Genomic DNA, 11677 nt, shown 5'->3' with positions numbered 1-11677 from the left:
CCGGCTGACGAGGGAATACCTCGGCAATGCCTACGTATTGTAGACTAGGGTTTTGGGAGAGCGACGATGGAGATTCCGGGGTCGAGATTAGGCACACGACGTACCCAGCTTCGGGTCCCCTCGGTGGAGGATCCCTACGTGCTGCTAGCAATCCAGTATATGATCATAGATGTGTTTACAGGGTGCCGCCGTAGGCGGAGCTATGTTGTCTATATTCTGTCTATCTGTTGGCCTCTCTATTTCGGGTGCCCTGGCTAGCTTTATATATGCAACCAGCCTAGGGTTTTACAAGAGTCCTAGTCGACTACTTCTTTGGGTTGCCTTGTTGGGCCTTCTCCATATTGAGTCTTCTCCATATTGGGACGAGCCGGGTATACTAATAATGGGTACCCGAAGGGTATGCCCATGTCAGTAGCCCCCGAGTTTATAGGGAAGTCGAAGACTTGCGTAGAAACTCCAAGCATAATCATCTCCGATGTCGAAGAAATACAAGGCGAGGTCCATGTCGTAGATCATGTGTAGCGTAGATGATGTCGATGATTCTTGAAATTATCGGGTGCGCGGCAGCGCTCCCGATGGGAGTAGCCCCCGAGTCTATGGGCAAGTGCTTGCACTTGGGCATAAACTCAAGTTGTACTACTCGATGAAGAACTTAACTATATTTCCGGAGAACTTGATGAAATCCATGTGCTCCCGATGGGAGTAGGCTCCACTCGAGTCGTAGAATCGAGTTGAGTCTACAAACCTTGATTGTCATAGATGCTGTCGAAGTTAATTTTCTATCGGGTGCGCGACCAGCGCTCCCGATGGGAGTAGCCCCCGAGGCTACAGCCAAATGTTTGCACTTGGGTGTAGGCTCAACTTGCTTGTAATTGACTCCACAATTGTTCCTCTTTCTTATCGGGAGGGTGAACAATACTCTCGATAAGAGTAGCCCCCGAGCCTATGGGCAGGTGCTTGCACCTAGGCATAGGCTCAAGTTGTACTACTCGATAAAGAACTTGGCGCAGCCCCTCTTTTTATCGACTCTAGGCCGTTGCTATTTTTATTTGACATCCATATCTATATTGTACAGGGATAACGGTAGTTGGGGCTAGTTCATCTGACGGATCAGGTACTAGTTAACTGCTCTAGTGGCAATCCGCAAAAACCTACTTCAAGATCACGTCCCTGGACATGATCTCGGGATACTGGTGTAAACTTCGACAGGTGCCGCTTAAGGTCTTACCATTCTGTCGAGTCCCAGTCATATTTATCGGGTACCTAACGCGTCCGTTAGGATTTTTCTTCGTATCTGTTGATACGGATAAAAGTAGCAGAGCGCAGTCTTTGGCGATGCCACGCCACACAGAACGGATCTGGGGTCTTACCTTCGCAGAGTTTTGCGGCATTCAGAGATTGTTCGTAACTTTGGCGCTCTGAGAATATTTTGACAAGTGCCTTGTTCGGCTGATACAATGACCCATTTTGCGGGTTTTTCTATTTTTCTCTCGGGCTTGATGAGACAGCCGAATATATTGGTTATTCTATATTGTCGGGTACATCACCGATGCTCTTGCTCGGAACAATATGACGAGTCAATGAACCCGAAGATTTGTCCACCTCTTTTTTTTTTTTTTTTTTTTTTGGGTTCCTCCTTGATGAAAATTTCGTCGAGTTCCTCCTTCAGGAAAATTTCTTCGGGTCCTCCCTAATTCTTCGGGTCCTTCCTGAGGACAATTTTTCGGGACCTCTTTGAAGATAATTTTTCGGGACCTCCTTGAAGATAATTTGTCGAGACCTCCATGAAGACAATTTGTCGAGACCTCCTTGAACATAATTCTTCGGGACCTCTATGAAGATAATTCTTCGGGGCCTCCATGAAGATAATTTGTCGAGACCCCCTTGGAGATAATTCTTCGGGTTCTCCTTGAATAAAATGTCGTTGGGTACTCTTTTGAATTCGTCGGGTTCATCATTGAAGAAGATTCGTCGGGTAGTCCTTGAGGATAATTTGTCAGGACCTTTTTGAGGATAATTTTTCGGGTCCTGTTCTCTCTTGAAGACAATTTCGTCGAGTTCTCCCTGTAGACAATTTCTTCGGGTTCTCTCTTATATACTTTGAATTTTGCTTTCTCCTGCACAAATAAACAAACCTTTTCTATCTTTTCCTTGACTCTCTTTTTCGCATGCGGTGTCAGATGCTCAGATTCGATGATATGTAAAGTGAATATACGCCGTGCAGCCCCCGGGCATCGGGTGCGGCAAAAGTAAATGATAATCAACTTTGTGCAAATCACAGGAACACTTAGCTTATTGGGTACGACGGAGTTGGCACGATGAAGTCTTCGAGTACGGATAAGAAGTCGAGCCGAAATAGAAACCACTTAGATGATGTGTCGCAGTTGCGACCCAAGGCGAAGTTATGGTCAAGCCCCCGAGTGTTAGCCATGATGTCGGAAGAAGTTTGCGGAGTCGCGTCTTCATATAAGGTGAAGCCATTGAGGATGAAGCCATTGTCAATAATATAATATGAGTCCATAAAGATGAATCCAAGATGAAGTATTTGAGATGAATCCATATTGAAGATGACGCCATTAAATATAGAGCATATATTGAAGAGGAATCCGCCGATATCATAGAGGATTAATCCATTGAACCGAAGAATCCAGTAATAACCATAGAAGATGAATCCGTTGATATTATAGAGGATGAATCCATTGACCCGAAGAAAATAGTTCCAGTAATAACCATAGAAGATGAGTCCATTCATATCATGGAGGATGAATCCATTGATCCGAAGAAAATAGTTCCAGTGATAATTATAGAAGATTAATCCATTGAACCGAATAATCCAGTAATATAGAAGATGAATCTGCCGAAGAAAATAAATCCAGTAATAATCCTCGATGATAAATCCAGTGACCCGAAACGCCTCGGGTAATGTTGTATAAGAGTAAGCCAGTAATATTCATATAGATGAATCTTATAAGATGAATTCGATGAAAAAGAATCTAATAAGCCGAAGAAGATGAATCCATTGATCCGAAGAAATTAATTTCACTAAGCCGAAAATAAATCCACTGAGCCGAAGGAGACATATCCAAAGCCGAAGAAAGAAAATTCATCAAGTAATCAGGTGTTTTGTGTTAACAAAGTAATGGCAGAGCCCCCAGTGTTGAGTGTATTTGCTGTAATATTGTAATGGCAAAGCCCCCGAGTATTTGGGTATTGCGAAAGTAAACAATAATTAACACTTGGAAGATGAACACTTAGCTTTATTGTTGGATGCGGCGAGGTCGAGGTGGAAGTAGGTCATCCGGAAGATGGAGTCGACGAAGCGGATGTACTTGATGCAGCGGAGCCGTGCGGCGTTTAGCCGAAAATATTTGATACGGTGGAAGTAGTCGGCATGGAGGAGAGAATCGTCGAGTTCGTCGCGGGCGAGCTCCTGAGCGAAGCGAGTGCGCATTGTCGGGTGGGCGAGCCCCTGAGTATGCGACTGTACGTGGCGAAGTAATCGAAACTTGTTCCGATATGAAGTTGAGTTGGAGCGCGAAAATCTGTGCGCAAATAATAGCACAAACCGAAAAAATATTTCGCCGAATAAATTTTGCTAATAATAATTAACTAGAAATATAGCACCTGATCGTTTATGTCGGATGATGAGCGGCCTTTGGCTGGAAGAAGTCGATGTAACAGCGAGTCATGGAAGATGCGCAGGCTCGCACTCGAGTACTGCCGTTACCCGCGACATGATTTGTGTCAAGTTCCGGTTATTTGACTGTAGCGCACAAACGAGCCGATTTTTTCCACTTCTGATTCCACGTGCTTTTCCTTTTAGACTTGATACCTCGTACTAGCCCCATGATTCATGTGAAATAGTAAAGACAAATCAGCCCCCCACTACTGCTCCTGCCATGGAACAACACGCTGCGGCCAGCCTGCCATCAAGTAATCATATGTATAGAAGGAATAATATAGACACGTAATAAGGTACTTAGCTTTTTCTGTTTGGAAGATGAACGTGAATCAGATCCTGGAAATCATGTCGCGTGTGTGGAACGGCTTCTTCGGGACTCGGTTCTTCTGGTGGCTGCTGCTGGAAAACAATCTGGTTTGTTTGGCCATGACGCAGGCGAATACGACCACGGCCAATCGTTGGCGACGAAGTAGATGGATTGGCCAGATACAATCGATAATGATGATGGATCCCGCCCGGATGACAAAATCCAGTCGCCGCAAATTCCCACAGACGGCGCCAATTGACGAGGGAATACCTCGGCAATGCCTACGTATTGTAGACTAGGGTTTTGGGAGAGCGACGATGGAGATTCCGGGGTCGAGATTAGGCACACGACGTACCCAGCTTCGGGTCCCCTCGGTGGAGGATCCCTACGTGCTGCTAGCAATCCAGTATATGATCATAGATGTGTTTACAGGGTGCCGCCGTAGGCGGAGCTATGTTGTCTATATTCTGTCTATCTGTTGGCCTCTCTATTTCGGGTGCCCTGGCTAGCTTTATATATGCAACCAGCCTAGGGTTTTACAAGAGTCCTAGTCGACTACTTCTTTGGGTTGCCTTGTTGGGCCTTCTCCATATTGAGTCTTCTCCATATTGGGACGAGCCGGGTATACTAATAATGGGTACCCGAAGGGTATGCCCATGTCACCGGCTCAGCGGCCATCCCATCGTCGCGGATGCTGCCGGGGCCATATGGCGTGAGGGCGCCTCGCTGCTGGCGCCGGGCTCAGCCACCGCCGTCGGGCTGCTCTGGCCCCGGCTGTGGTGATGAAGACACCCGCCGGTGGCGTGGTGGTGCGGGTGCAGGATTTCGGCCGCGAGGTGGAGCTTGATGCGAGGCGAGGGGCTGCGATAGGGAAGGAAAAGCGAGGCGGCTGCGATAGGGATGGGGGACGATTTGCTAGGGTTTGTCTGGGTGGCTGTGAGCTCTTGAGACGAAGCGGGCTCCCCAGCCCGTGCGCGCCTAGTGGCGTATCGTGGATGGCCTGCTCGCTTCCTACACGCGTGACCCACACTGCAATCACCCAAGCAGCTGACAACATGGACCAGCCAGAAGAAGGGCCCAAACACAGTGGCAGGCGGGTAGATTCTTGCCGTTCCATGTCTTGATCTAGTGGGCAATCAATGAATCTTACCCAGAATAAACGGCTGAGATACTCCAGTTGACTGCATCATGTGGTTGAGAAGCTCACAGCGCTGTGAAGCCCCCTATGGGGGGATCAATTATACCTTTAGATGCCATTGCAGCTCAAATAAAATTGCATTAACAAATTTGCGCAGTCAGTTGCTCAACTTACGAAGAGTTAAACTACCAAACAATGTGTAAAAAGAACCTGAACTAATCATCACCTAGCACTAGAGGCAAAAAAAAAAAAAAAAACAGATTTTTTTGCATTGCATTGGTCGTCTATGACTTGGCGGCCGACGTCTTCTTGGCATGATCCTGTGAGCCTTGCTGGAACACGGAGCCGATCTTGGGCTCGCCGAACATGGAGACGCCCTGGCGGGTCATGAGACCAGCGTACTCGCTGGCGGCGCGGACCTTGTTCTTGAGGCAGACCCAGTGCTCCGCCGCCGGCGCGTCCTTGAACTGCCGGAACCGGTCCTTGGCGCTCTCCATCAACGTCGCGTCCTCGCCCACCGTCCTCCGGAAGCACCTGGCGCCAGAGGCCGCATCCTCCTCCGCCGGCCTCCTCACGTCCGTGACTTCCGCTGGTCCCTTGTTTTCCATCGCCCAGAGCTCGCCGCGATCGCGATTGGAAGCTTGTGGAGAAGATGGAACGGGGCTGTTGCTGCTGCTGCTGCTGCTACGATGGATGTCGAAGACGGGCAGGCTCGTTTGATATAGGCCAGGGCGTTTACTTTGCTTGGGAAGAAAGTCGGGGAAACTGAGCCGCTCAAGCTTGGAGTAGGGAAGAAGAAGCCAGCTCAAGATACATACGGAGGATATGCGGTGTCCGGTTGAAACTCTGGATAATTACTGGAGGAATTTTGGATTATGGAACAAGAAAAAAATAGCGGGGTAAAAAAATCAGATTTCATAGCTTCTCCCGCGTTTTCTCAACGGGCAACTCCTCCCATACAAAAATAGCATGGCCATTCATCACGCATCAATCGATGTCACATTAACTCTCCATTTTTTGTACCCAATGGGTTTGCCCGATAGGGTCGGATTGCCCAATGAGTTTGGGCATGGGTCTCATTCCTTACCCATGGGTAGGATCATGGGTCACAGGTGTGACCGATAAGGGTGATGGGCATGGGTCTAGTTTAGATCAACCCAACCAAACCCGACCCATTGCCAGCCTTCCTCAGGCTGATCTTGTTGAGAGTATCTTTGGCGTCTCCACGACAATTAGGGCAATTAGTTGAGTTTGATTTATTAAATTTATTTGATTTTTCAATAATGAATAATTTTATTTATTACACTTATTTCGGTTTCTAATATTTATATTTTGGTTCAAAAAAAATTATTTACAAAAAACAAAATTTAACTCCTCGACTTTTTGGGGATCGATTCTTACTTTCTTAGAGGAGCAAATTTGCTCCTCTAAGTTTGCTCCGGCCATTTTTTTCCTCTAAATTATAGGCGGTGGGTTAGAGATGCTATAAGAGAGAGTGAGACACTGAAGGTGCTGACAGTGGCACTCTGTGATCCACGGTCCATAAAGTGTTGCGATGGAACAATCAGATAGGGTTGAAAATGGAACGAAAACATGCTATAATCGGAAACGAAATTAGAAAACCGAAAATGTATATAGAAACATGAATCACCGGAGACGAACAAATACATTATAGAAAGAGGAGTCGTGGAGGACTCTAGGCGCATGCACACAATTATACCGGAGTAAGTGGGGTTAGTATTTAGTGGACTTAATAGGTATCCTGACCTGGGTTCATGTGTAAATATATGCCTACCTAGAGCGCGGATTATACATCTGAAAAATTTATGTATTTGTTTTCTGAATTTTTTTTTGCCGTTTTTGTTTCCGTGGAAATGGCTCCTCCGTTTTCTTTTCCGTTTCCGTTATGATTTTTCCATTCAATACCGCTTTCATTTCTTTATTGCTCTCTATTTTATTTTTCTTCGGAAACTGACGGAAAGTTTCCTCCCGTTTTCAACCATAAGTTTGGAGGATGCAATAATTTGGCTTGGCCGTTGACATCCTCATTCTCTCGCTAGTTGTATCATTATTTCTCTTTCTTAGTTAGTCATGTTTATGCTGTTGCCTAAGTTGGTACAATTGTGGTTGCTTTATTTATAAAAAATCTATTTCAAGAACACACAGACACACCGAAATCAGCGCAAACGACCAACTTGGTCATCATTGCGGTCTAGGATGTACTAGTACTTTCGTTACCTTGAATAAGGGTTATGTTTTTTTTAGAAAAGTCAAGCTAAGTAAGGTTTGACCAAACTTTGACTTTCCCAAAAAGATATATAGCTCTATCAAACGGCCAATAAAACTAGGCTATTGAGCGCCTTCCTCTTGTTAACCGCATATAACAAACAAAGTGACGACCATCTAAAGGAAAAGTGATGATTCTCTTCAGAATCTGTCGGAAAAACTGACTGAACAAGAATGAGGGCACGTGATCAACATGGGGTCCAGCTGACAGTTAAGCAAGTTAACTGCGAAGATCACATTGAAGGCGTCCATCCCAATGATGACAATCATAACAGCACAATTCCACTGCTTGCTTGACGAACAGTTCCTAACTTCATTATCTCGAAATAGAGGCTTGCATACTTATCACAGGAGGCCAGGCAGGCAATGCACCGAGAATAAACAGCACATGTGCTGGTGGCCTTGGCAAGAAAAGCTCAACTGAACATGCAAACGCTAGTCAGCAAAATGTGCAGTTTTGGAAGCATGATGTGAAAGGAAAATCCCACGAGTTACAACACGGATTATACAAAAACAACACATATTCTGCATGTATTCGCCACAGGCAACCTCGGTTACATGCGCAGTATATTTGTTACTTGTATCACACCACTAGCCATCTTTACCCTTGAGCGATGATGGTTGGTGGTGCCAGGCTCCCTCTACTTGCTTAGAGATGAAGCCCGAGGAAGAGAGTTTGGAGAAGGTGGCGAGAGCAGACAGGATTCTGGCACAACGGAACTGGAGGCCGGAGATGAGTTGATATGCTTAAGTGTCGCTGCAGTTGATGCCCGACCGTTGCCCGACCCAGTGCGAGCAGCCGATGGTGGCAGTACTTGAGTAGGGTACACCTCACTGACCTCTTCGATGCCTTCATCCACATATATGACATCCTGCATAGTAAGTTGGTGGTACTCTACAATTTCTCGCAGGAATCTATTTTCTCGAGCATACACCGAGTTCTCATGTGCAAGTCGCGCCTTCTCAGCTAATAGTGTCTCTAATTGTAGGCGGATCTGCAAAGAAGCAGAATATATACATGGTTAACCAATATCAATGTGGCAAGTCCCACTTCTTTCTTATTTCTATTTTTAAAATATATTGACTTTGATAAGCTATTGGTCAGAGTTACACAAAGTTGTGATTCCAGCACTTTTTCATGTTGTTGTTTGATCATATGTCAAGTCCTAGACCCTGAGAACTAGCCATAGAATTGCAGCAGCTGCCTTCCAGACAAAGTTTAAAAATACAGTCAATTGGGCATAGAACTAACGACAACTCGTGAACTATGAGAATTGTTCACTTAGTCTTGGCATGATTTCCTTATGATTATCAGCGCACAATGTTTTTAGCAGGAAAGGAAATCTAATAATACTTTATTATAAAGACAATTTCATGATAACGTTATTAACTGAGCAAGGACCTAATACATGATTTCCAAATGATTATCAGCATATAGAAGTAGCTAATTTATTTTTTACATAACAAGAAGCTGGCGGATTTCGGTCAGAAAAAATAGTTAGTTTTTCTCGTTCAATTTGAAGAATAACACTAACCAGATCATCGTCTTCTGGATTATCACCATTGTCTTGACTTTCCCGTAACATTTTATTCTCGTCCTCAAGCTGAGCACAGCGCTCCTTTGCAAAAGCTAAATCTGCCTTGACAGTCTTCAGTTCACGTAATAACAGCTTTGCTTTTGCTGACATAGCATTTGCAACCTGTAACAGCAAAAGATGGAGCAATTAATAACTCAGTCCTACTGAGTTGATGCCTACTCAGGTTAAAGAAAAATAGGGAAGAAATGCTGTTTTTTTTTCATTTTGTTGAATTTTTTCGCCACCTAACAGAGGTGTTTTTGAAAGCAGACAATCGAAACACACTTGACATTCGGTTGCAGTAGATTAAACAATTGCAAAACTTTCCAAAAAACAAAAATGCAAAATGGAGCACTGAAACAACATATCTAGTGACACTTATTTGCCACCTTACGTCGCGAGATGCCTTCAATTGAGTTTCGTGATCGAGTGGATTTTGAAGAAAATTTCTGTGAGCAAATTTGTGAGAAGCTTCTCCTTGTGGATTTAGACCAGATCCTTTCCGCCTTATGTTCAGCTTTCGTGTCTCTTGAATAATGTCAGCTGTTTTATTCTCTACAATGGTCCGACCTTCCTGAAATAAATAACAAGCTGGGTCAACATGGGAAACTGATATGAAGAATGAACATACACATAAAATAATTTGATTAAGCTCAATAACAAATACTGACAGGTTAAAATGCTTCATAATTTCTAGGTTCTAAACAAAAGCAAAGGAATTGCCTTCCCACATCAACAGTGAAAGGTAGCACTGATGTTGACAGATATAGTTTAAGATCAATTTTCAGAAAGGAAGAAAAAAACATATTTTTGAAGATGAACTTACTTCGAGGGCACTCTTTATTGTGCCGCCAATATAGTTAAGGGAGGAAGCTAAGACCTCAGACCTCTTCTGAGATGGAGGTGTATCGGATTTCCATGTGTCTGCTGAGTGTGGTATCTGTGACATGAGTAAAGATTGTTGATGAGCCACATGAGTAGTTCAAAGCGAACTGGGTGTAATAATGATAATTAATTACACAAGATTACAAGGGGAAGATTGTACTATAAAACCAAAATGTACTAAACATGATGTAAGAACACAGTACAGATAAGAAAGCTTTGTCATTGTTAATATTCACTTCAGAAGTCAAACTTGAGACTGTACTAGTAAGATGTAATGAAGGGATGATCGAGTACACATTAAATGGAATAAATTCGTACCTTAGAGTTCAGTTAAGATAGAAGCCCTCACCTGGATACCTGGTGATAGACCACCTCTTGGCTGCTGCTGTCTCTCCGGGGAATCATATTGCCCGGGCGAACCATCCTCGTCAATGAATGACTTTGCTTTCCGAGCCAGCGTCCCCCAGAATCCATACTTGTCCTCGTTCAAGCTCTTCATGGATGTGTACCCATAACTGGAAGAATCCTACGCTCAAAAAAAAAGTCACCGATGAGCATCAACTCGTCACACTCAGAATGAACAATTTTGACCATTTCAAGGGCCCCCAACGAACGAACATAAGCAATCCAACAACTGTCTAGAAGTCAAGCAGGACGAGTTCAACGCCAATTCAGGTCTAATCGAAAGGTTAGTCGGTCCGCCCAAACACGAAGCCATCCGTCGCTAATCACTCTAAAATCGGATCCCCAAAGAACCCTCAACGCCGGAACCGCCGATCGGACCAGATCCGGCAGCGCATCGAGAGGCGAAGACCGCAGAGGGGAAAGTGAGAGGCTGGCGAAACTTACAGGGGAAGGGGTGGAGACGGAGGGCTCGTGGCTCCGGCGAGCGGCCGCGGCCGCAGAGGCGGCCGAGGAGGAGTAGGCGGAGGAGAGGGAGGAGGCGTCGCGGTGGGCGGCGGACGCGCGCATGGCCTGGGCGGCGAGGGACTCCTGCGACGGCGAGGAAGGGCTCACGGGCTGCGGGTGCTGGTGCTCGGAGGGCGGCTGCGGCTGCGGCTTCCGGCGGTACGCCATCGCGGTCGCGGCGGCGGAACGGTGGCGCTCCGACGGGGCAGATGTGTGCGCATGTTTTATAGTAGTGCCGATGTGATGCGTTTTGGGGGTAGACTGGAATTTTGCTTGGACTCGACACGAGGCGCAACACGAATCTACTACAGTACCAAGTTTCAAAAAAGAACAAAAAGTTACTGGTGGTACCAACCAGAGTCATATTCATGGGCTAATGCAATTCAGAAAAGTACCCCCTCTTTGATTCAAAATAATTGCCTAAAAATAGATTTGAAAATAATTTGAATAAATAATAATATTGTATTGTATGTCAAAATTTTGTCGGACACAGCGCATTTGTTTGTTTTGCATAAAGAACGACAAGATGCTGCCTTTACTTATTGAACAATGTAATCGATGATTCATTTACATACACGCTTTAGCACTCAATTTGGATGGGCCGAAAGCATGATTACATACTAAAAATGAAATTTTGACGGAAAGGACCACATGTCCCAATAAATTGCCAGAAGAGACCACCCGCAAAAAAATTTATCAAAAAAGACCACCTTCCTGTGGCGGCAGGATGTGCCAGGCAACACGTGGCACCTGCCGCCGCTGGTTAGCTATTCATTGAGGCAGAGCTCACGGCAGCTAGCTAGCTGGCTATAGGTGGGGTGATAGCAAGTGTACTACCGTACTTATTACAGATTGGAGTAGAAAACGTATATGATGGAATGGATTTTGTCTCT

General features: G+C 45.2%; 2 protein-coding genes across 2 annotated transcripts; both read right to left on the bottom strand.

Annotated features, from left to right (window-relative positions):
• Positions 1-5254: 5254 nt before the first annotated feature.
• LOC127341396 (uncharacterized) lies at positions 5255-5905 on the bottom strand. The gene has a single exon (XM_051367264.2). The coding sequence runs from the start codon at positions 5733-5735 to the stop codon at positions 5412-5414; it is 324 nt and encodes a 107-aa protein (XP_051223224.1). The 5' UTR covers positions 5736-5905; the 3' UTR covers positions 5255-5411.
• A 1929-nt stretch (positions 5906-7834) lies between these two features.
• Positions 7835-11028, bottom strand: LOC127294287 (uncharacterized). The gene is made up of 6 exons (XM_051324074.2): positions 10725-11028; positions 10225-10401; positions 9817-9930; positions 9385-9564; positions 8949-9113; positions 7835-8408 (listed from the first exon to the last, which is right to left on the bottom strand). The coding sequence occupies exons 1-6, from the start codon at positions 10950-10952 to the stop codon at positions 8055-8057; spliced, it is 1218 nt and encodes a 405-aa protein (XP_051180034.1). The 5' UTR covers positions 10953-11028; the 3' UTR covers positions 7835-8054.
• Between the last annotated feature and the right edge of the window lie 649 nt (positions 11029-11677).

The sequence above is a fragment of the Lolium perenne genome, chromosome 1, assembly GCF_019359855.2.
Source record: "Lolium perenne isolate Kyuss_39 chromosome 1, Kyuss_2.0, whole genome shotgun sequence".
Lineage (NCBI taxonomy): Eukaryota > Viridiplantae > Streptophyta > Magnoliopsida > Poales > Poaceae > Lolium > Lolium perenne.
The sequence above is the reverse complement of the archived record's forward strand: the minus strand, read 5'-3'. Positions and strand labels throughout refer to the sequence as shown.

Bases quoted from the DNA above. Each gene is read 5' to 3' on its own strand.
- LOC127294287 (XM_051324074.2), bottom strand. From the start codon at position 10,952: ATGGCGTACCGCCGGAAGCCGCAGCCGCAGCCGCCCTCCGAGCACCAG. The intron at 10,402-10,724 runs GTAAGTTTCGCC...TTTTGAGCGTAG, and splicing joins CCGTCTCCACCCCTTCCCCT to GATTCTTCCAGTTATGGGTA. The intron at 9,931-10,224 runs GTGAGGGCTTCT...CTCATGTCACAG, and splicing joins GTCTATCACCAGGTATCCAG to ATACCACACTCAGCAGACAC.
- LOC127341396 (XM_051367264.2), bottom strand. From the start codon at position 5,735: ATGGAAAACAAGGGACCAGCGGAAGTCACGGACGTGAGGAGGCCGGCG.